This window comes from Ursus maritimus, unplaced genomic scaffold (assembly GCF_017311325.1).
Source record: "Ursus maritimus isolate PB19 unplaced genomic scaffold, ASM1731132v1 scaffold_26, whole genome shotgun sequence".
Taxonomy (NCBI): Eukaryota; Metazoa; Chordata; class Mammalia; order Carnivora; family Ursidae; genus Ursus; species Ursus maritimus.
The window spans coordinates 40,918,523-40,939,934 of record NW_024425119.1 but is presented as its reverse complement, the minus strand read 5'-3'; the positions used below and the strand labels follow the sequence as shown (position 1 = coordinate 40,939,934).

The 21,412-nt window shown below is 39.2% G+C and overlaps 1 protein-coding gene across 2 annotated transcripts in view; it reads right to left on the bottom strand.

The window, feature by feature from the left end:
• The window catches only part of DIP2B (disco interacting protein 2 homolog B), a 213,497-nt gene that overhangs the window by 49,449 nt on the left and 142,636 nt on the right, over nt 1-21,412 (bottom strand). Inside the window, exons 5-13 of one of the 2 annotated variants that reach the window (XM_040642443.1) lie at nt 16,830-17,042; nt 14,020-14,175; nt 13,385-13,507; nt 9,898-10,095; nt 7,264-7,355; nt 5,353-5,463; nt 3,946-4,069; nt 3,231-3,340; nt 606-708 (exon numbers count right to left, since the gene is read on the bottom strand). In XM_040642443.1, the coding sequence (XP_040498377.1) occupies nt 606-708; nt 3,231-3,340; nt 3,946-4,069; nt 5,353-5,463; nt 7,264-7,355; nt 9,898-10,095; nt 13,385-13,507; nt 14,020-14,175; nt 16,830-17,042 (1,230 nt within the window). The remainder of the gene's footprint in view (nt 1-605; nt 709-3,230; nt 3,341-3,945; nt 4,070-5,352; nt 5,464-7,263; nt 7,356-9,897; nt 10,096-13,384; nt 13,508-14,019; nt 14,176-16,829; nt 17,043-21,412) is intronic. The other variant, XM_040642444.1, reaches the window with a different exon arrangement.

The following is a 21,412-nucleotide window of genomic DNA, read 5'->3' as shown; positions in this document are numbered from 1 at the left end:
CACTATTTGAGCATATTATAATTTAATCAATCCCTACTTTCTGGCATTTTGATTGCTTCCATTATATATACATTTTACCAGACAAGAATGCTGCTCTTTAATGAACATGTATTACCTTGTTTCATTTTATGAAAGGAAAAGAAATGTAACTATGTAAAGAACATTCTAAGGCAAACCGTCATTACACTATATCAACATATCTAAAGTTCAACAATACAGAATACATTTTTGCATTTTAATTTGTGCTTTTCGGTAGCTGATTTCTTTGACTCTAACTCCCAATGTACAGCTGGTGTCAGCTCTATATACACAGGAAGACGGAGATATATCACTTTCTGCAGCTAATAAGCACATGGTTTTAATTTGTTTTCTACTTCTACACTCTAGAAATCATGCTTTACATATTTGGTTTGCCCAGAATTTTAGTTCCTTTAAATTAGAGCATATTTGTGAAAAAGAAGGAAAGCAAAAGCAAGCCAAGAATGTGTCTGAGAGCATTTCACTCTGAATTTGGTCATTCACGGGAATGCAGTCGCTGAGCGCTCTGCTCACGGTCACATATATCTGAGGCTCACAATGACGGCAGTCACGGGATGAAGTCTGACCTTCAGAATAATTGCAGGCCTGGGACAGAGCTTGGCAGTGAGACAACATTGCAAGGCGGGACACTGTAACTCCCATTACACTCCCTTCTTTGCTTGTTTTATACTAGAAAAAAAAAAACACACAGAAAACAAAAGCATAAGAAAACACAATAAAATGGATTATTTCAAACGACAAACTAGAATTCAAAAATGAAGCCCAGATAAGCCATGGTAATGGGCTGAATTTAATGTTTCATATAAACAGTGGAGGCTATGCACTGGGGCCCCAAACTCTAACCACGCAAAGACAGGACTGAGGCATGATGAAGCTTGACAGAAGTATGTGTGAAAAATTCTTAAAAGTTTAATTAGTCATCAGTGTGAAGTGGCTGCGAAAGCAGCTAAATAAACAAGTGACGGAGCTGCATTAACAGAAGCATCGCGTCAAGTACACGGCAAGCAGGGCTCTGCAGAGCTAAAGGTGGTTAAGACGTGATTCCTGCCTGTCAGAAGGTCCCACATTGGGAGGCGGAGCCTAGAAATGGCCTCTTTACTCCCACAAGTCAATCCACTCTCTTTTTGCTTTTTACCTCAATGTTCCATTCAAGTTCCTTTTTACCCAGACCAGCAACTTCTGATTGTTAAATAAAAAGGGTATATAACACACTTGATTTTATCTTGCATTTCTGTAACATTTGACACCTCCTTTCTTGACACCGTCTCCTTCCTTGCCTTTTGTGATATTCTTTTCTCCTATTCATAATCTCTCCCTCTCTCCCCCTTCCATTTGCTCTGCCCATCCCTTAAATGTTGGCATACCCTAAAAGTTCTATTCTGCTTTCTCTTTTCACTTCATTCCATCAGGGTACCACTCACCTGATGGCTCCCAATTCTCGATCTCCAACCCAGCCCTCCCTCCAGATACCCAGACTCATAGAGTCAATTGTTCCCCTTGAATGACCGGTAGTCCTGTGAAACCCAGTGTATCCACCACTGTATTCCTCATCCCCTCCCGTGCCCATGAACTTTTCTTGCTGTATTTTCTTAGTAAAGGATGCCATCATCTACCCCGCTGCTCAAGTCAGAAACCTGAGAGTCTTTGTTGCTCCTCCCTCTCCAGAGTCAGTCCCTAAATCCTGTCTTTTCTACTTCCTTACTGTCTCTCAATTCCACCCACTTCTCTCTACCCCTATCACCATGAGCTTGGGCTTACCCAGGTAACTGTAAAAGGTGGACTCCCTGTTTACCTTCTTAACCAAACCAAACCAAATACATCTTTTAACAACATATTTATTCTTATCAAACTCTTCTGACAACGCTTTAATTGCTCCCTATGACTCCTAGGTACTTTAAACTCACTAGAAATGTCCTGTGGGTAATAAGAGGGTCCTAAGTAAAAACTGCAAGTTAATTCAGGAGAGCCGAAGCCTAGAAATGTGGACAGTAGTAATTCTACATGAGGTCAGAGAGCCAAGCAGGGGCCACACAATGAAGTGCACTTTGCTTTTTAGGAAGAACCAATAAAGAAGCCTGAAAAGGAGTGTTCGGTAAGGCAGGAGAACTGACAGAGTGGTCACGGAAGCCAGCAAGCAGCGTTAAGGAGGATGGAGAGATGAACTATGTCCTCACTGAGAGATGATATGGATTGAGAACTGACTGCCAAATTTTAATTGCCTGTTTACTTGTCTGTCATTTAAACATACTCAGATCTCTTCCATCTTTCAAAGCGTCCACGTGAACACATCACCTCTCAAAGCTACTGCCCACTCTCTTCCCTTTTATAGCCAGTTATCACCATAGGGCTCAAGGCTTGCTGGATTTTTTCCCCTCAAACTTTTCTTTTTTTAATGTATTGATTTATTATTAATTTAGCAAACAGGTGGTGAGCATTTATCAATATGTCTCAAGCACGATACAGAGTAATAAGGGCACAGCTTTTAAAGTGAAACAGATGGGAGTGTAAGTCCTAGCTCTGTCATTTTTGAGTCATGTGGGCTTTGGTTGCTCACTTGAGTTCATTTAAGTCTTAGTCTCCTCATCTCTAAAGCAGGTTTAATAACAGCCCCAACCTCACAGGGTACGTGTGGGGACTGACTGAGATCATGCATTTGAAGCAGCTCTTAGCCTGGTGTCTCTATGCAGGAGGACTTAATCCCTCAAACTGAATGCTGTCGATCACTCAAGGTCCTACACCGACCTTCAATACCACAGCCTCTAGCCGTTTGTTTCTTCTTGCTCTTTATCTTTCATCTGTTAAGTTTGTTCTTTTCAAGAATGGCTCTTTTTTTCCCCTTATTTCTCTATTCTTTTGCTCTCCGTTCCCCTACCTCCCACAAAGTGGCAGAGGAATATCTCTGCCTATATATCATTCCTTAAATCTCTGTACATCTCTAGGTCTTGTGTAACTCTGTTACATGACAAGGATCAATTTTTTGGTTTTTTGGCTGTCTTTCTCTCGAATGTGTATTTGCGTCAAAAACAATTAGAGGGCCCACTATAAGCATTTTACAAGCCAAAAGATGGAACTCTAACAGACCAGGAGGCTTTTCTAAAATTAAAACGGCAAAAGGTTAGTTTTAAATTTTATAAGATGGCAACTGAAGCCAGACAGGAAGCCAGAATGTATGTTCTAGTCTCGGGACTTACCTCAATGTATGCTGGTTCTGTACCAGCAGGTGAGATGTGGGGCTGCCAGTCTTTAGGTGGCTTTGAAAGGTACTTGGAATCTGTTACAACCCATTTGAGCCGGGGCCAACCTAAATCAAACCCAAAATAAAAATTGAATTGCCTAAGCCATAAGGGAAGGTGTTCGTTTCAAGTATCAAGAGACCAAATCAAGGTCATTGTAAAATCAGTAAAAGGCTGTATTTTTTTTATTAGTTTTTAGTGATAAATCACCAGGCAATTATACCTTCTTTCAAAAGTACAATCGTTCCACATGCTAATTCCAGGCCTTGACATTACCTCAACAATTGGGAGGTCCATTTGGCAGTGGAAGTCCACTGAGGTTAGTGGTCTATCCTCTGTCTCTATATGTAGCATTTAGCTTTAGTGAACAGAGTGGTAGCTTTTTCCAGCCATCAGCATAAAGGTTAAGGGTGTGGGCTGTGGAATCGGACAGATTTGGGTTCAAATCGCTGCTCTGCCATTTATTAGCTGTGACTTTGGACAAGTTACTTAACCTCTCTGTGTCTCAGTTTCCTCACCTGTAAAATGGGGATAATAACGGTACCTACTTCATAAGAATGTGAGAATTAAGTAAGAAAATATATGTTAAGTACTTCACTATTATTAAATCAAAACACTAATTAAAGTATAGCTTTAACTTTCAACTGATAATTCAAGTATAAATATTACTAACCTTTAAACTGTACAATTTCTCCATTCTGGGTTTTTGGCAGCCCCTTTAGACAAACTTCACTGGTAAGAGCTAAGGCAATACCACAGCTTCCTAGCAAGAAGCCAATCTGCTGCCCTCCAGCATCCTGTGGAGAGATGATAATGAGCACGGTAGGGGCGTGAACGTGAGCACACCCGTGCCCCAGACCTAACACTTAGCAATGCTCCGGCATTTGTGTGATAACATTCACGGAACCCCACTGACATCTGGCAATTGTCAAAATCCAATGACAATATGTTCTTCCAAATAATTTCTACAATACAATGACTTCCTGAGTACAAATCGAATAGTCTATTAATCTGACACTGCTAATGATGAATTCTACCAGTCAATGTGACCATTTTATTCAAAAGTCAGCAACGTTCCTCTTTTAAATTAATTTTCAGGCCAGTGAAATAGATGTGATGTGAACACGGTTAAGCTGTCTTGAGCTAGCCACATCCTGAGATTCAAAAGCAAAGCAACCCAGGTCAGAATAAAATAATTTAAATAGACACCAAATGTTGAAATTTACAACGAAAGTGAATGAATGGTTATACCCAAATCCATATACTCCTTAGTATTCTATTTTAAAGGAGGTAAGATTAAAGCCTTATGACAACAGCAGAGAAAACAACAAAAGATATAAAGTATTTCCATTAAAATATCACCTTGGAAGTATCATTATGAAACCACACAAACACAGCCAACTTAATAATTTAAGAACGACCCTATGATTTCCTGACTAAAGACGCTATTTCCCATCAACCAGAGTTTCAGGGATGTTACCAATTTGTTTTTTATTCCTTTCAGAAAATAACTGTTTTCTTGTAAATCCACAGTCTCTACCATACGTATTTGTCTCTATCATGATCCCTCAATAAACTGTAGAAGAAAATTAGGGTCAAACAGCTCACGCAGAGATCTTTTGGTTAAACTTAAAACTTTGCTACAAACACTGCATGGGCTAATGTGTCATTAAAGTAAAATCTTTTCCCCAGAGTAGTAACATGCCATCACTGTATCATCCTTCAACTTAAGGGAAATCCTGGGTTGTATAATACAATTAAAGAAAATCCCTTTACAAAAAGGTCTCACCTATTATAAATGTGAATTATCTATAGTTTCAGGAAGTAACAGGGGTCCTCTTTATAGTGGTAATTGTTGAAAAGTAAGGTATGCCCCCATGATTTTTAAATTTTATCTACAAAAATTCTTAGTGGAAAGAATATTATTTGTCTACAACTCTCGCATTTTTAGAAAGTGAAGCTGAGTATTCAAGAAAATGGTTAGGCTGTTTCTAATATCATGATGGAGTCAATCGATCCAAGAACCCGATGCCCACCATGTCACATCAGGCTACATTCCTCTTAAACTTAGCAATGTTACCTTTCTGGTAAGAGGTACCTCTATAGGCACGGGAATCACTTCTGCCAGGAGACATCCATAAAAAGCCACCATAAACATGACTGGATCATTGTTGGGGTAAACCAGGGCTACCTAAAATGCATAATGGCATTCAATAACAGAGGAATAAAACCAGACTAATACTTTCAATATCATTCTCTAAGATAAACATTTATATATAACATGTCTCATGAACAGAACTATTTAATAGCCTAAGGAAAATTAAGTTATAGAGAAAGAGGCACAAACCTAAAAGATCTCTATCATTCCCATGATTATACTAGACATGTTTTGGAAACTATAATGCACTCATCATCATCATCAGAAAAATTTTTCACTGAACTCTATTGGTGACTGAGCAGTTAACAACTCACCTAAGTAGTAAGTTAATCACTTGTGAAACCTAAGGCAATTCACTTTAGTGCAGGATTAAAGCAATAAAATAAATGTAATGGCTCTCTCTAGATAGGCCAGCATATTAGAGAATAAGCCTTACAACTCTCAGAGAACTCACGGGAGTTGACTGACTCGATTGTCACTATAGGGCCAACTCAAGGTTTCTTATTCTTTAATGAGTTCATTGGTTAATCCTTACTCACTTAACCAACAATGCAAGTACACTAGTATGAAGGCATTAGTACTGGGTGTGAGTAATACTGGCCCAAGCCATTATGGATAAAAAGTTAATTCATCTACAAAAGATAAACAGTGAAACCTGTGTACTATGTTCAAAACTGTGATCTCACCTGTAATGCATCATAGGGATAACTGACCATTCCTAATTTACTCAAGGAACGCAAAAACCACAGAAGTCATTATCATTGTGGAGCTTATTACTTGGCTTAGGTGTTTATAGATTAACATGTGAAAATTATGTCACCAGACTCTTATTTCCCCTTCTTTTACTTTCAAATTCTCTTAGCTCACTCCCAAGATAAGTTCAATCCTGAAGTTGCTAATCTTTCCTAGAGTTCTAAAAAACGCTGATTCCACAAACATTTAAGACGACCCGTTATCTTCCTGCACACAAGTGTCCACGGTGCTAGGAAGACACAAAATGACCTTCTTAGGACCAGGAAACCCTCATGTGTCACAGATATAAGTAGAAGCCACCCTTTAGGTGCCCTTTGCCACAGTGCAAAAGGATTTTTAAGAGGCTAGTTCAGGAGGTTCGACATCATAAGCCTACTAAAAAGGAGTCTGTTGGGTAATTGGTGCTTCCTTCTACAAACACCGAATAAAAAGTAACATCTGACGGTAAGAAGTCATCATATTTAGAAAGTCGTTGATAGGAAAATATCTTCAAAAAGTTAGAAAAACATTTTGTTTAATGTCACCTTCAATTAAAGAAGAAGTTAAATGATGTCATTTTGTTTCTTCTTAGAACATGGGTCTCCCTCTTTCTCTTCATAAAACCACAGAAAATGTTTTGAAAAATTTTTATGGGGTAATTTGTAATGAAAAAAAATCAGAGTAAACTTTATTGCTATTTTTGTTGTCTGATTATTGAAATATTTACTTCCAGAAAGAGTTAGGTTCCTCTTTCTTTGTATCAGCACAAGAATTTACTGAGTAGCAGCTATAGAAAGGGACACGTGAATTTCCTTCAATCTATGAATACAAGAATTATCACCTGGTATTGAGCTAACTTGAGTAGGAACGAAACCATTTTCATTTTCTTTTTTCTTTTTTTGGGTAAAGCGATAGAAGTTCATTAAGTGAAGATACAGAAAAAGCTCTCAAGAGTGAGAGGGGTCCCAAAAGGGTTGCCCACTGTTTTCATTTTCTAAGAATAAGAGTTACATAAATTATGCTGTTGTGCATTAAAAATCCAGAATGTGCAGATTAGAAAACAATGAAACATCACCTCCCTAAAACCAAAAAACCAATTACCCTGTCTCCAGGTTTTAATACAGGTTCATTTTTGGTCCCCAGTTTATTAAGCAGTGTGTAGGCCAACTTTAAACTTCTGCTCCACAACTTTCCTGGAAAAAGAAAAGAATCATATAGAAAAACAGGCCTACCTCAGCGAGGGAGCATTCAGTTCATTAGCACATTTAGTAAGACAGCAGCTCTTCCAAATGACTTGTTAGACAAGCATCGCCCCCACCAGACGAAGCCCCTCCCCCACAAAAAATGCTTTATATTCACTTGAGTTTACAAAAGCCAGTCTTGTTTCCAAGCCAAAAGAAAACACTACCAGATGCTCATTTTGGTATAGATAATATTTCAAATTCTTTTGTGAAGTAATCTGAGCATCGTTAGAAATAATTTGATGTGAGCTGATCACATTTAAAGGGAGGACAACAATTTTTATAACAGGGCTGAAAATCAGAAGACTACTTCTGTTCTAAGCTTCTTCTGAAGAATCACTTACATATATGGTATTAGATACTTGAAGTTAACTGCAAAGCAAAAGTATGACCCAAATGATTAAGTATTCCATGCCACTGTATTTCAGTGAAAACAGACAATATGGAAATTAGGTGAAACATGAAGATATTCATAGATGTTAAATAACCATGTAAAGATTTGGTCAGCTAACTGCTTTAAGGGTTACAAGGATGAAATTAATATATAACTTATGAAATGAACACTGAAAATCACTTTTTGGGGGAAAAAAGTTTATCTTCCCCTCTTCCCTCCCCCTTCCTCTGACCACCCTTAGAAATTCTCAGATTATGTTAGAAAGTGAAAAAGAAATCATGTCATTTTGAATAGGTATGTTAGTTATACATATAGCTCATTCAGAGGGGCAGCTAGCGTTCTAAAGTCACATCAATTTGTCTGGTTCTTTAAATAAAAATTATTTTTTCCTTAAAATTATTCTGTATCTAGGTCTATGGACAATGTGCTTCACTTGAAAAGGGAAAAAGGAATATGTTTGCATAAACTAGCATAAAATCTCACAGCCCAGGTTGAATCCATTCTTCTTGTTGAAAACAAAAGTAGGGGCTCAGTCGGTTAAGAGTCTCTCTGGCTCAGGTCATCATCCCAGGGTCCTGGGCTCCCGGCTCAGCGGGGAGTCTGCTTCTCCTCTCCCTGTTCCTCTGCCCCTGCTGTCCCCACCCCCACTCAAGCTCTCTCTCTCTCAAATAAATAAAATCTTTAAAAAAATTTAAAAATTGAGGGGCGCCTGGGTGGTGAAGTCGTTAAGGACTTCCTTCGGCTCAGGGAATGATCCCAGCGGTCTGGGATCGAGTCCCACATCAGGCTCCTCCGCTAGGAGCCTGCTTCTTCCTCGCCCACTCCCCCTGCTTGTGTTCCCTCTCTCGCTGGCTGTCTCTCTCCGTCCAATAAATAAATAAAATCTTTAAAAAAAAATTGAAAAATTGAAAAATAAAGTTATTTTAAAGGAATTTTTAAAAGAAAAATAAGTTACTTTAAAAAGTTATTTAAGGGGCGCCTGGGTGGCACAGCAGTTAAGTGTCTGCCTTCGGCTCAGGGCGTGATCCTGGCGTTATGGGATCGAGCCCCACATCAGGCTCTTCTGCTATGAGCCTGCTTCTTCCTCTCCCACTCCCCCTGCTTGTGTTCCCTCTCTCGCTGGCTATCTCTATCTCTGTCGAATAAATAAATGAAAATCTTTAAAAAAAAAAAAAGTTATTTAAAAAGGAAAAATCAAACCTTAGTTGTGGTGCAAAACTAAATGGAAAAGTACCAATTCTTTGGGGTTCTTTTGTTTTGTGTTTTTTTAAGATAGATTTATTTATCAGAGAGAGAGAGAGAGAGAGAGCACGCACACAAGCAGGGGGAGCAGCAGGCAGAAGGAGAAGCAGGCTCCCCGCTGAGCAAGAAGCCCAATGTGGGACTTGATTCCAGGACCCCGGGATCACAACCTGAGCCAAAGGCAGATGCTTAAATGAATGAGCCACCCAGCATCCCTAATTATTTGTTCATTATAGAATTTTGTGCCTGTTCTAGCAAGAGGTAGAATGAAATGGCAAAGATCTAAAAAGTAACTGATTTCAATTTTTAGATAAAAATATTGGATTTTGGGGGGCAACTGGGTGTCTCAGTCAGTTAAGTGTCTGCCTTCGGCTCAGGTCATGATCGCAGGGACCTGGGATCCAGCCCTGAGTCGGGCTCCCTGCTTAGCGGGGAGCCTGCTTCTCCCTCTCCTCCCAGCTTGTACTCTCTCTCGCTATCTCTGTCTCTCTCTCAAATAAAATAGATAAAATTTAAAAAAAAAAAAGTATTTCTTAAAAAAAAAACTACTGGATTTTTAACATATATCCTGCCCAAACATCTTCTCCAAATCCTCCTAATATTAAATCATCAGTGGGTCTACAAAGCCTCTTTCTTCTTTCTGCTCTTTTACATATTAGCTGCTTTGCGAATATCATTTAGCAAATGAAAATACTTGACAATAGCTCTACCTAGTATTCAGGATCCTATTAAAATAATTTAAAAGATCTGTTGAAACACAAGACCAGTAACTGCTAAATAACAAGATGAAAACAGCACCCATGATAATCTGAAGAATTACTGGGAGAAAAGAAAGAGCTGGGAGTCTTGCAAACTCACCATATGTGAGAGTGTAAACTGGTTTCCCCGTCACGTCCAGTGCAGTCAGACAGGGGCATTTTGCTTGCGTGGTGCCCCAGCGCTGCAGGGCCGACTCAAGGGCAGGAGGCCAGTTACAGATGACTCCTAATGGCTCCCCTTTTACTGGGGTCATCTGCCGTCCCTCAGGCTTGGGCTGGTTGGGGTCTGGCTGAGGTACTGTACCAAAAAAACCCCCAGAGGTTATAAAAATATTATCTGAAATTTATACAAATAGCTACTGACACAACTTAGGTCTCTAATCTCAAATATATTTCCCTTTTCTCTTCATCTTTATTTGGTTTAAACTCTGAGAAAAGAAATTTTATTGCTAGAAATGGTAATCCACAAACTGGGCCTGAATTCACTTTCCCACGTAACTGTGAAATCGTATTTAATATATTTTATGTAATAAACAAATTCTGACCCTAACAAAAAAATCACTGAACATACAGAAAAACACAGAGCATACATTCCTTTTTTAGCAATTTTATAATTTTACTCAACTGGTTTTTAAATCCTTAGATCCTTTTAATCCAGAAGTGTCTGATGTTAGAGAGCCAAGTTCCACTTCACTGGGTTATATTTAATGAAACAGCATTAAACTGTGAGTCAGAAAACCCAAATTTACATTAACATTTTACCAGTGTGACCTTAATCAACTTGAGTGACTTCAGCCTCATTTTTCCTCATCTGTAAATCGGGGATAGTAACACTTAGACCACACGGTCATTATTACACTCCACCTTAGCCAAAAGGCCGAGACGGATCACAGGGTCATTATTAAACTCAAACGGATAATGAGCACGGATGACAGTGTTCCATGTCTCCGTACCTTTGTACACATCTTATGTGGCCAACCCCTTTGCTCCTGGGGTATACTTGGTACTCATTCTTGTCAGCACATGCCCTGGGAAGCCGTCCCCAGTCACTCCTTCCTTAGAGCTCCCCACTGTGTGGTAGTCTACCCATGTTAAACCACTGGGGATCCTCAAGGGCTTCTTTTACTGGGTAAGCTTTTCTCCTCCTAAGCCTGACACCCTCTTGAAAGAAGGCACGGTTCTTTTGTCTTCTTATTGCCTATGGTGCCTAATACATAATGGTAGCTCGACTGGTGTCAACTGAGCTGAATTTGGAGGAACCAAAGTGCCAGATTATTAACATGGTCATTCCAGAAGTTGGAGGTGAACAGTACTTCATAGTTTTTCATACAAATAAAATAAAAGTTCTCTTAATTTTTCTACAATGAACAAATACCATTCAAATAATAAAAAGCAAAAAAATTCTACTTTCATAGCAGGAATGGTAATTTACATATGGAACAAAGTCAAGTTATTTACTGAGTGCCAATGATATGCACAGGAGGTGATAAACACCGAGGAAATAAATGCTGTACATGTCACTCTTCGAACAAACATTTACTGTTTCTAGTAAATGCTAGGTGCAAGGAGCGCAGAGTCTGTGCCCTCACGAGGTATCTGGAGTGCAAGGGGGACACACATACATACATAGAACTAAGCAGAAAGACATGAGCAGTGCGTGACAGAGACATAGGGAGGGCAGAAGAAGGCCACATCACTAGCTGAGAGGACGGAATCCCCCATGTGAACTGAGTCTTACAGGAAGGGTAGGAATTAGCCACATGAGTAGGAGATGAGAAAAGAGGCAAAGAAAGGAAAAGAAACAGAGTAAGCAGCAAGTATTAGATGGACAAATGAAACATGACATAAATTTTCTTTTATAGCTCAACTTAACAACAGACTTGGGAAATTTACTTGAAATGTCTTGATTCTTTTTCTACTAACATAAAATTAATGAACTAGTTTCATTTCCCAATTTACTGCCCCAGATATGTAACATTTCAGCTGCCCTTCTGCTTCGTATATTCCCAGACTAAACTACCGTATTAATTAAAAAAATAAACATGGGTGATTCTAAATAGTTTTGTTTTTATGGACAGACTGTATATACGATAGGCATAGTCTTCTGGTCATAAAAGTCTGTACATTATTGCCATCCACTAGGCCTCAATGCAGACCCTGGGGGACACTTATTCAAAGGCTTCCAAAGACATGTGGGTACTTTACTTTTCCAAAGATAATCATTATTTAAATAAGCAGTTGTTAACTATTTATAATTAGTGGAAAGCTGTTCGTGCTATTCTGCCAGTGAAAATTGTTCAGGTGTGACTCCTATTAAATGCTGACCTTCTTTTGCCTGGTGAATGAATGCACAGTGCTGGAAATACTGGGGAGGCTATGACTGGTATGAGCATCGTGAATATCAGTGTATGCAGGAAGATGTCCATAGTTCAATGCGTTTAGTGACTCCTAAAGAAACATAAAGTCATCTTAACCTCATTATGTCAGGTTGCCTGTTGCTTCTGGCTGCATAAAGTGGGCTAAAACCAGATGTAGTCTATTAACATGCCTAGTTCCATTAACACGTCCAAAGTGATCAAAGCCTACTGTATTAGTCTCAGGATGCAAAAATGAACTACAAAACTACCAAGGCTCAATTCTTTTGACAAAACCTTTCACTAGGTAAATCTGTTTGTCTGTCACCCAGCTTCAATAATTATCAAATGGCCACCTTCATTTCATCTATACTCCTCATTCAACTCCCAATTCTTCCTATTAAATCCTAAATATCACATGATCTTATCCATAAATATTTGTTAAATTATTAAATAAAGAAATCACGATTACCACTTCCTCCACAAAGCTTTCCCTAACCACACAGATGGGACTGATTTCTGCCCTTTTCCCAGCTACTGTATTAATTGATACATGCTTACTGGCTAAACTATGCTTTCATGTGTATGTATTTTACTATCAGTCTAATGTGTAAACAATATGAAGGAATGGCTGTATTTTCATAAATCTTTGAACCCTTTTCACCACCTACCACACTGTCCGGTAGATAGCAGACACATGAGTTGACTGGCTGATTTAACAAAAGGATTATGTTATATCAAAAAAGACTGGGCAAAAAAAAAATTTTTTTTTGGTAAGGAGAGACATTATTTGAAAGGATTAAGGGAAGGTGGAAGGAGGGGAAGGACCATTTACAAGAGGGAGAACTCTGACAATAAGACCTGCAAGCGTCTTTGACTGGGCAAATTTTTGAGGTCAAATTTGACATGTGTATTCTAGGATAATGCAAAATGTAAATAATTTCAAAAATTTTATATTTGGGAGAGTTCCTAATTTCAAAGGGCATATTTTCCAAGGATAGTTCTATGCCTCCATAGTTATCTCTTCACCTTTCTCTCCCCTCCCTCCCTCTTTATTTTGTGCCTGATATCTGAAATACAAATGATCCTTAGGGAAAGAAGAACAGAGAACTACGAATTCTTTCAACAAAAATGCTGCCTTGTTCATCCTTAAATCCTACGGTACCTGACATGTAGTAATTGCCTAAGATACGTCTGTTGAAGGAATATAGATGTCTTTGGTATTATTACTACTACCTTCCACAATTTCTTCAGAGTCATCCACAAAAAATTCCTTTAAGGGAGGTCTTTTGGGTCGTTTCAGAGTATTGAGAAGCTGCTGGATTTTGGTGGATACTCTGCTACTGACAGGAACACCTAGAAGGGAAAAAACAGTAAGTGAAAATTCACTGATTTTAGGGCTATCTCAGCTTCTCAATCCTCTTAGGAGTTTTTATTTCTAATGACATTTGGCTTTGGCCCACAGTCTTTCTCTATTTCAACTGGGCCAGATACATACACATGTGTACATGACAAATTCTATGACAACACAGAACAAATATGGTGCTATTATTAGCACCCTGCTTCCAGATTTCATCTAATCCTCCTTTTTTCTTATAGCATGCTTTTTTTTTTTTTTTCCTCCACACTCAGTGTTTTGTTCAGAGTCTCTTTGGACACTGCAGACTGTCTGAACAAGTACCAGTGCTGCCACAGGGCAGGCTGTTGACAAGAGGGTGCTCCAGAGGACACGCGGGTCGTGTCAGTGGGCGGTTGCAGTGGGTTCTGCGACTGCGCTGAGTGGCTGAATGCAGGCGCTGCTGTTCAGGATGTGAATTTCCCCAGTGTAACTAATATTCCCTGTTTAGCTGCCCAAAAGAACTCCCTACCATCAGCTGTATCCATAAGGCTGGACCTGTTGGATCCTTTGTGCATGCCTTTAACTATCCCCGAGGGGGGCAGATCAATATTTGCTGGGCGCATTGAGGAAGATGATGATGAAGAAGAGGTAGTTGTAGTGACATCAGGGGGAGCAGAGAAATTCTCTAAGAGGGGAGAAAACAAAATTTAGAATTATATTACAGTAGCAATAAAAAGAACCTTTAAATTTTTGCTGTTGTTTCTCAACAAGGAAAAAACTACCTAAACGGGGCATCAACTGTTGTAAGGTAACCTGTGAAATAAAATTCTACTAGTAACATATAATGAGAGGGCAAGAGGTTAAGGAAGGGCATATCAAAATCATTATTTTCAAAAACCTGAATAGCCTTAGTAAGAGCAAATCACATCAAATATTCCTGAAAAACATTCCTTCCTACACACAAAGACTGGTAGAAATTCAATATTAATAATCATAATAGAATAAAAATTCTATTCAAAATGAAAACAAAGTGAATATGGTCAGTATGCTACTGATATTCTAGTCTCAAGCATTTCTTCATGTTTATGTTGGCTTATCTATGTTTCTTCTTCCACTGAAAATGGAAGGAGTGTCTTGGGAGTAGGGTCAGATTCCTCAGGTTTCCAGATGAAGAAAACCAGATAAAACCCACTTCCAATTTCTATAAAAATAACCCACAAGAACCTCGGATCTACTTGACCAAGTTCTTCCCTTGATTGAAGCATGATTACATAATGTTATTGTACTCTGCTTCATGCAGGGATTCTTAATGTTGTGAAATTGAATGACATAAGTTGGAGGAGAGCCATTCAACAGGGAATGTGTTACAAAAAACTTAGAAAAACATCTGGAGAAGAAAAGGAAAATCAGAGGAAGTAAAATATATGATTCACAAGAATAACAATAAGCCACTCAAAACTACAAAAAAGACAAAAAGCATAATATAAACAATTTCTAAAATAAATTTGGGAGCAAGGTCTCTATGCCCCAAAAGTCTGTTATTAGCAGTTCAATAGTGTAAAAGTTGTGAATATACTAGCACAAGTATACTACAGTATACCTTTCTGTAGGATAATGTAGTAACAAAGCATTAAAAATAGGCACTTTTATTTGACCCAGAAATTCCACTTACTGGAATACATCTTAAGGAAATAATCAGACGCATGCACCAAGCTGTGTGTTCAAGGATGTTCATTCCAGCAGTTTTTATAATAGCAAAAAATTGGATACTACCTAAATGTTCAAAACGGGGGAATGGCTAAAAAAACCAAGGCATGGCCATATAATGGCATACTCTGAAACCATAAAAATATAGTATAATTCTATATTAATGATATAAAAGGTGTTTGTGATACACTGCTAAAAAAAGCAGGTTATGAACAATATGTGTACTAGTACAATTTCATTTTTGTAAAAACAAGACCAAAATGGTACATATTCCTATGCAAAAAAAGTCTAGGAAATATACATTAAAGTGTTATCCGTGGGAAGTGGCTTTATAGATGACTTTATCTTTATCTTCAAATTTTTCTATTGGGAAGATGAATTGCTTCTGTTAGAGCAAACATCCAAAAGGCAATAATGTTAAATAAAATGGTTTCTATGCTGTACCTGAACAAAAAACTTTTCATAGACTAGTAGAAGCAATAGAAAAAATATAAGGTCAGATGAAATCATCTTGTTAACAAAAATCTAGACAGAGTTAACCGGGTTATTAGGGCAATATTTTTAATAAGTGAAATTGCGCTCTTTCAGACAACTGTGGAAAGAAAACCTAACCCAACCATGGCTCCGTGGCTTGTCCTTCCAAACAGAAGCGATGGTGAGCATTCTCATCTGCAGCTGCTGTAAGAGGTTCAGTGAATGACGGGGCAGAGCCAAGGGTGCAAGACAGGCACCAGCTGCTGGCACTGAGAGTTTTAATGTGGGCAATCATACCTTCCAGGTAGCTATGCTCTTTACTAATTACACGCTTGAATTACAAACTTTCTAAGTTTTCCTTTTCCAAAATCAATTAATAGATTAAAGATATATATCTATATATATATGTAAGGTAATGGAGAAAGGTCACTGATATGAAAATTACGACACCACAGACACATGATGTTTAAATACATAGCGTAGTGCAATATGTACCCCCCAATTTGGCAGAAACAGAGATCTGAGCTGTGTCTTTACCTGCAGATGTCACAAACTCTTTAAAAAACACACACAAAAACATAAAGCAGAGCCAAGCAAAAGCTACACTCCATACAGGAGCATCAGCAGCAGGTAGCAGCTCAAAGAGCACCAACGTCCTCAGCCTGCACGCCCCAGTTGTAGCAATAACACAGCAGCAAGGACAATAAATCCAGTCTTTACACTAAAGACAAAGGGCTTCACTGATATTGTCTTATGCAGAATTTGTTCAGGTTTTATGGGTTTTTGTTTGCGAAAACACAGATAACAATCCTGGACAAATCTAAGATGTTACATATTTTAACAGCTTTTAATGCATGGAATATTCTCTAACAGGGATAAACCCACGCTAAGACTGGTATTACATCTTGCAGCTTGAGTATTGCTTATGGAAATAGCTATGGCTTCAGGTGGGCAGCGCTATGCACCAATAATGCAGACGAGTACCTATCATTCCAAATGTATTGCTGGTGTTTCCTTCTTTGCCCCATTAACTGCTATGTTCTTTCTGATTTTCTTAGGCCACTCTGAAAAACCTAATACAAATCATAAAACTATTTCCTGGATGCTGGGAGCTAAATGGAACATAATTTGAGCTTCTTGGGTAGACCCAGCTCCTACCTATTCGAGTATTGGCAAATACATCAGCTAGAGACCCACTGGTTCCTTTGACCTCTCCATGGGACAGCGTAGAAGATGCGGATGAAGAAGTGGACGATCCCTGAATTGAACGGTTGATCCAGGACTCAGCATTCTGTAAGCTCTGTTGCAAGGCAGCAGAGAGCGCAGCTTGGCGTCTCAGAGAGCCCTCATCCTCAGAGGCCGAAGACGTGTCTGTGTGGAATTAGAAAAAAAGAAGTTCTCGATCCTGCCTAGAACAGAGACTTTTCAGTTCTTGCTCATTGATCACACATTCAATTTTGACACAGCAAAATATTTGCATTCTTTTTTTTTTTTTTTAAGAGAGACAGAGAGATGTGGGTGGGGGGTAGGGAGAGAGAGAATCCTAAGCAGGCTCCATGCCCAGCGTGGAGCTTGATGTGGGGCTTGGTATCATGACCCCGAGATCATGACCTGAGCCAAAATCAAGAGTGGGATGCTTAACCAACTGAGCCACCCGGGCGCCCCTATCCACATTCTTAAGGTAGATTAGTATGTAAAGTTTCTCAAGAATCTCAAGGAAAGGTCTACGGACCAGAACCTGCATAAATAAAACAGCCTAAATCTATAAGTAATTTTAAGTTCTTAAAAAATCCCCTTTAGAATATTTAAACTTCATTTACTGCTTCTGTGTTCTGAACCTAATCAGGATCTAAATTCTGGCTTATCTACTTACATTCAAGTAATACTGAAGTGCTTATATATCTTCCTCCACCTCTTAATTAGAGAACCTTGTGATAGGTTGCTACACTGATTTTGACAAGTATTCATTAATTAGTGTCTACTCAAAAGGAAATGATCTTGATAGGGTGATATAAAAACTTACTTTTGTTAACAACAACTTAAGCGTCAAACAGTGAGTTAGGTGCTGGGGAACTAGAAATGGAATTAGAAACAGTGCTTAGCCCGGAGGCATTCATGGTTTTAGTGGAAAAGTGGTCACTCAGCACACGTAAGCTTTTTCAAACATGACAGGAGACAACCCTGATCTGCATTGCCCTCCTTAATTCTCAGAGAAGAATTGTGAGAAATTTACTGATGTCTGTATTTGGCCTGGCTCTGACTTCAGGAAAATAAGGCCTAAATTAGAAAACCACGTTGAGAAAAAAAAAAAAAAGAAGTCCAACCAAATATAGGATAGCCGAGAGAAGCAGAAGTCAGGAATTTATTTCAAGGCTCTCAGCTTAGGAGGCATACAAGTTAAAGGGGCATTTGGTCTGATCTGAGACAAACCCTTAACGTAATTTTGGGGGTTATAATTAATGCCCTGTGGACTGAATTTCATACAATTTTTCAAAAAATTAAACACTCTGTGGTTAGTCTACTGAACACTCTAACTCAGGGGAAACTGTAGGTATACATTCTGCTTTGGTTCAAAAAGCCCAAGAGAGAGGTGCCTGGCTGGCTCAGGTAAAGCATGCAAGTCTCGATCTCAGGGTTGTAAGTTCAAACCCCACGTTGGGTGCAGAGATCGCTTAAAAATAAAATCATTAAAAAACCAAAACCACAAAGAGCCAAAGAGTTAACAGGGCTAGAATGCTGCTAGCACTCAACAATGGAAATCAGAACCACAAAAGACTAATTTAACCCAGAAGCCAAATTTTGTAGGTCCAGAGCAAGCAAGGAAGTTAAAATGATGACCATATCCTGGCTTCCTGCTCTGAACCACCTCCAACTTATTATCCCATATTAAAGGAGATATGAGGCCCGAGACTGATTATTTTTACAATCTACTACGTAACTACAGTATGTGCTGGAAACTATGTCAGGTTCTGGGCATTTTGAGATGTGTAAGTTCTTATGAGACAGTGCCCTAAAAAGGCTTACGGTCCAATACAGGAGGCATAATCCCATGGGTTATCTCACAAGAATACAAAAGATGCTAAGAAACAGGGTAAGCAAAGGGTTTCCCAAGAGGGGCACCAATCCTGGCAGAGGATTTCAAGAACTTCTATGTAAATGGAGTAAAGACTTTGAGGTGTAAGGGGCAAAAGATGAGGCTGGAGAGGTAAACAGTGGTTAGACCCAAAAGGATACATCGATGATGTTCTTTAAAGGGGAAAGAGATCTATAATGCAAAAGCAGAGTGACTTAAGGAAAATATAGAGAAAGAAAAGTAACAGCATCTGTAACTTTTTATTTAAGGAAAGAGGTTTGTATCATTTCCAAAAAATATCCCAACATTTCAACGGTACCTTGGGAGGCAGAGACTTCTGTCTCTGTAAACATGCTAAAGAAAAGATGAATGGGCGGGTGGCGTGGGACAGGTGGATGTGACCTTAAGAATAAAGTACTTTCAGGGTCATACATCTCAGGATCCCACAAACTCCACTGGATTTACAGGCTGCCTTTATTGGATCATTTATTTTAAACCGTGTTAAGTCTAGAATCAAAATAACCCAATTTTCAGAAGATAGTAAAACCAGTATTTTCATGATTAAATTGGCTCTGCTATGTTTCCATATTGGATCAATTATGTAATTAGGTATATTGTTTCAATTCAATTACCTTGTTTGCCTGCCAGTCCTCCTGAGTGTTTAGTGACTACAACTGTGGGCCGGCTTAGCGTAGTGGAAAAAACATGGCCTTGGTGTCGGTCTTCCATTTGAACTCTGGGGTCCACTCCTCACAAGCTATGTGACTTGGGGATAAAATCACCCATCTGAGAAGGTTTGCTAGTCCATCCCTTCAACAAATACCACTAAGCACTACACTAGTTTGGCAGAAATAAAATGGTGAACAAGGAAGATACGTCCCTATTCTAATAGGACTTAGAGTCTTACAGTGCAGGCACCCAAGGGGGTGAGACCTAAACCCAGGAAGGCCAGAAGGGTAAGCAGCTATTGGTTCTGAGGGCTGTGGGGCGGGGGCGGGGGAGTAAAGAGTCAGGGAGAGGGAACAGCATACGAGGAAGCTGGGAGGGGACAGAGAACAAGGCACATTTGAAGATCGGAAAGAAATGGGACTGGCTGAAGCACGGGAGGCTGCACTGATGGAAGACGAGGCCGGACAAGCGGACAGCGCTGGGCTGCTCAGGGTCTTTGTGCTAACTGCAGCAGGAGACCATGGAATGAGACAATGTCCAGAAGGCAGTGCCAGCGCACATTAGTTCCCCTGCTCCCCCCCAAATAATCCACGCTCTGTTAGCTCACAGGCACAAAACCGGCTGTGCAAAGCTGCTAGCGGGTCACCTATTAAGGTCACACAAAATGTAAGCCCCGCCCGGGTACTGTATCTTTTTAGAAATAAAAACAAGCTCCCTTAAATATTTAAATGTTTATTTGGTAGTTTTTTGGGTTTGTTAAGTAGTTATCACCCAGGAAACCGCTGTGGATTCGTAGAAGCTTGGGCAAGATTTAACAGAAATAAAGTTATTTTCCCACTGATTCTGCTCCGGTTGAACATGAACTCACAACTCCTACCCATCACAACTAAAGTTCCTCGCCTAAACTCTACTCTTACTAAGATGAATACCATAGGTCCCATAGAACAGAAAACAATTTTAAAAACATGGTTTGTCCTTCAGCTTATAGTTGGTGTGATTTTAACACAGCATCGTTTTATATTGATAACCAGAAGCCTAAAATCCACTTATGACCAGTTAGAAAATATAACAATCAGCTTGTCGATTTTAAGGGAAGGAAAGTCCTGGATTTACTGCCTTTAACTATTGTAGCACTTTTAGTCGAAGAGAAATGACTTCCCTCTTCTTGGCAGAAAATAGATCTATGATATCTCAAAATGTTTATTTTAAAAGTTTAAACACCTACCCATTCCACCTACTAATGGAATAATCTATCCAACCCACTCCTGGGTATCTACCCAAGAGAAATGACAATATACAAGGACTTGTACGTGAATGTTCACAGCAGCTTTATTTGTACCAGGTAAAAACTGAAAGCACCCAAATGTCCATCAGGAACTGAAAAGATAAACGAATCGTGGTACATCTGACAGACTACTACTCAGCAACAGAAAGGAATGAACCTCTGATATAAGCAACAACATGATGAATCTCGAAATAATTATGCTGAATGAAATATGACGGACCTCCCCCTGCCCAAAAAAAGTACAACAAAGTATGATTCTGTTTACATGAAATTCTAGAAAATATAAACTAATGTATAGTGACAGAAAACAGATCATGGGGAGGAAGAGAAGTAGGATTACAGAGGGATTATGAGGAAATTCGGTGGGGGGGGGATGATGGACAATGTTCTTTTCCTTAATTGTGATGGTTTCACAGTTTTGCCATGTTTTGCTAAGTTTTGGTTAGCAAAATATACACTTCAAGTATGTTTATTGTACGCGGATTATAATTCAATAAAGCTGTAAGAAGAACTGATTTAAAAAGATTTATGGGGGTGAAAATGGCACCTCGATGAGAGGGTGGTAACATCTCAGTCAGTCTACACAACGTGAGGGGTAGTGTGCAAGCTGGACACGCTCCTGGAAAGACAGTGCCTGCCACTGGGTTCTGACAGCTGACACCAAAATCAGGCCCAGACATCAGCTTAGAATAGCAGCTAGGTCAAGATTCACTG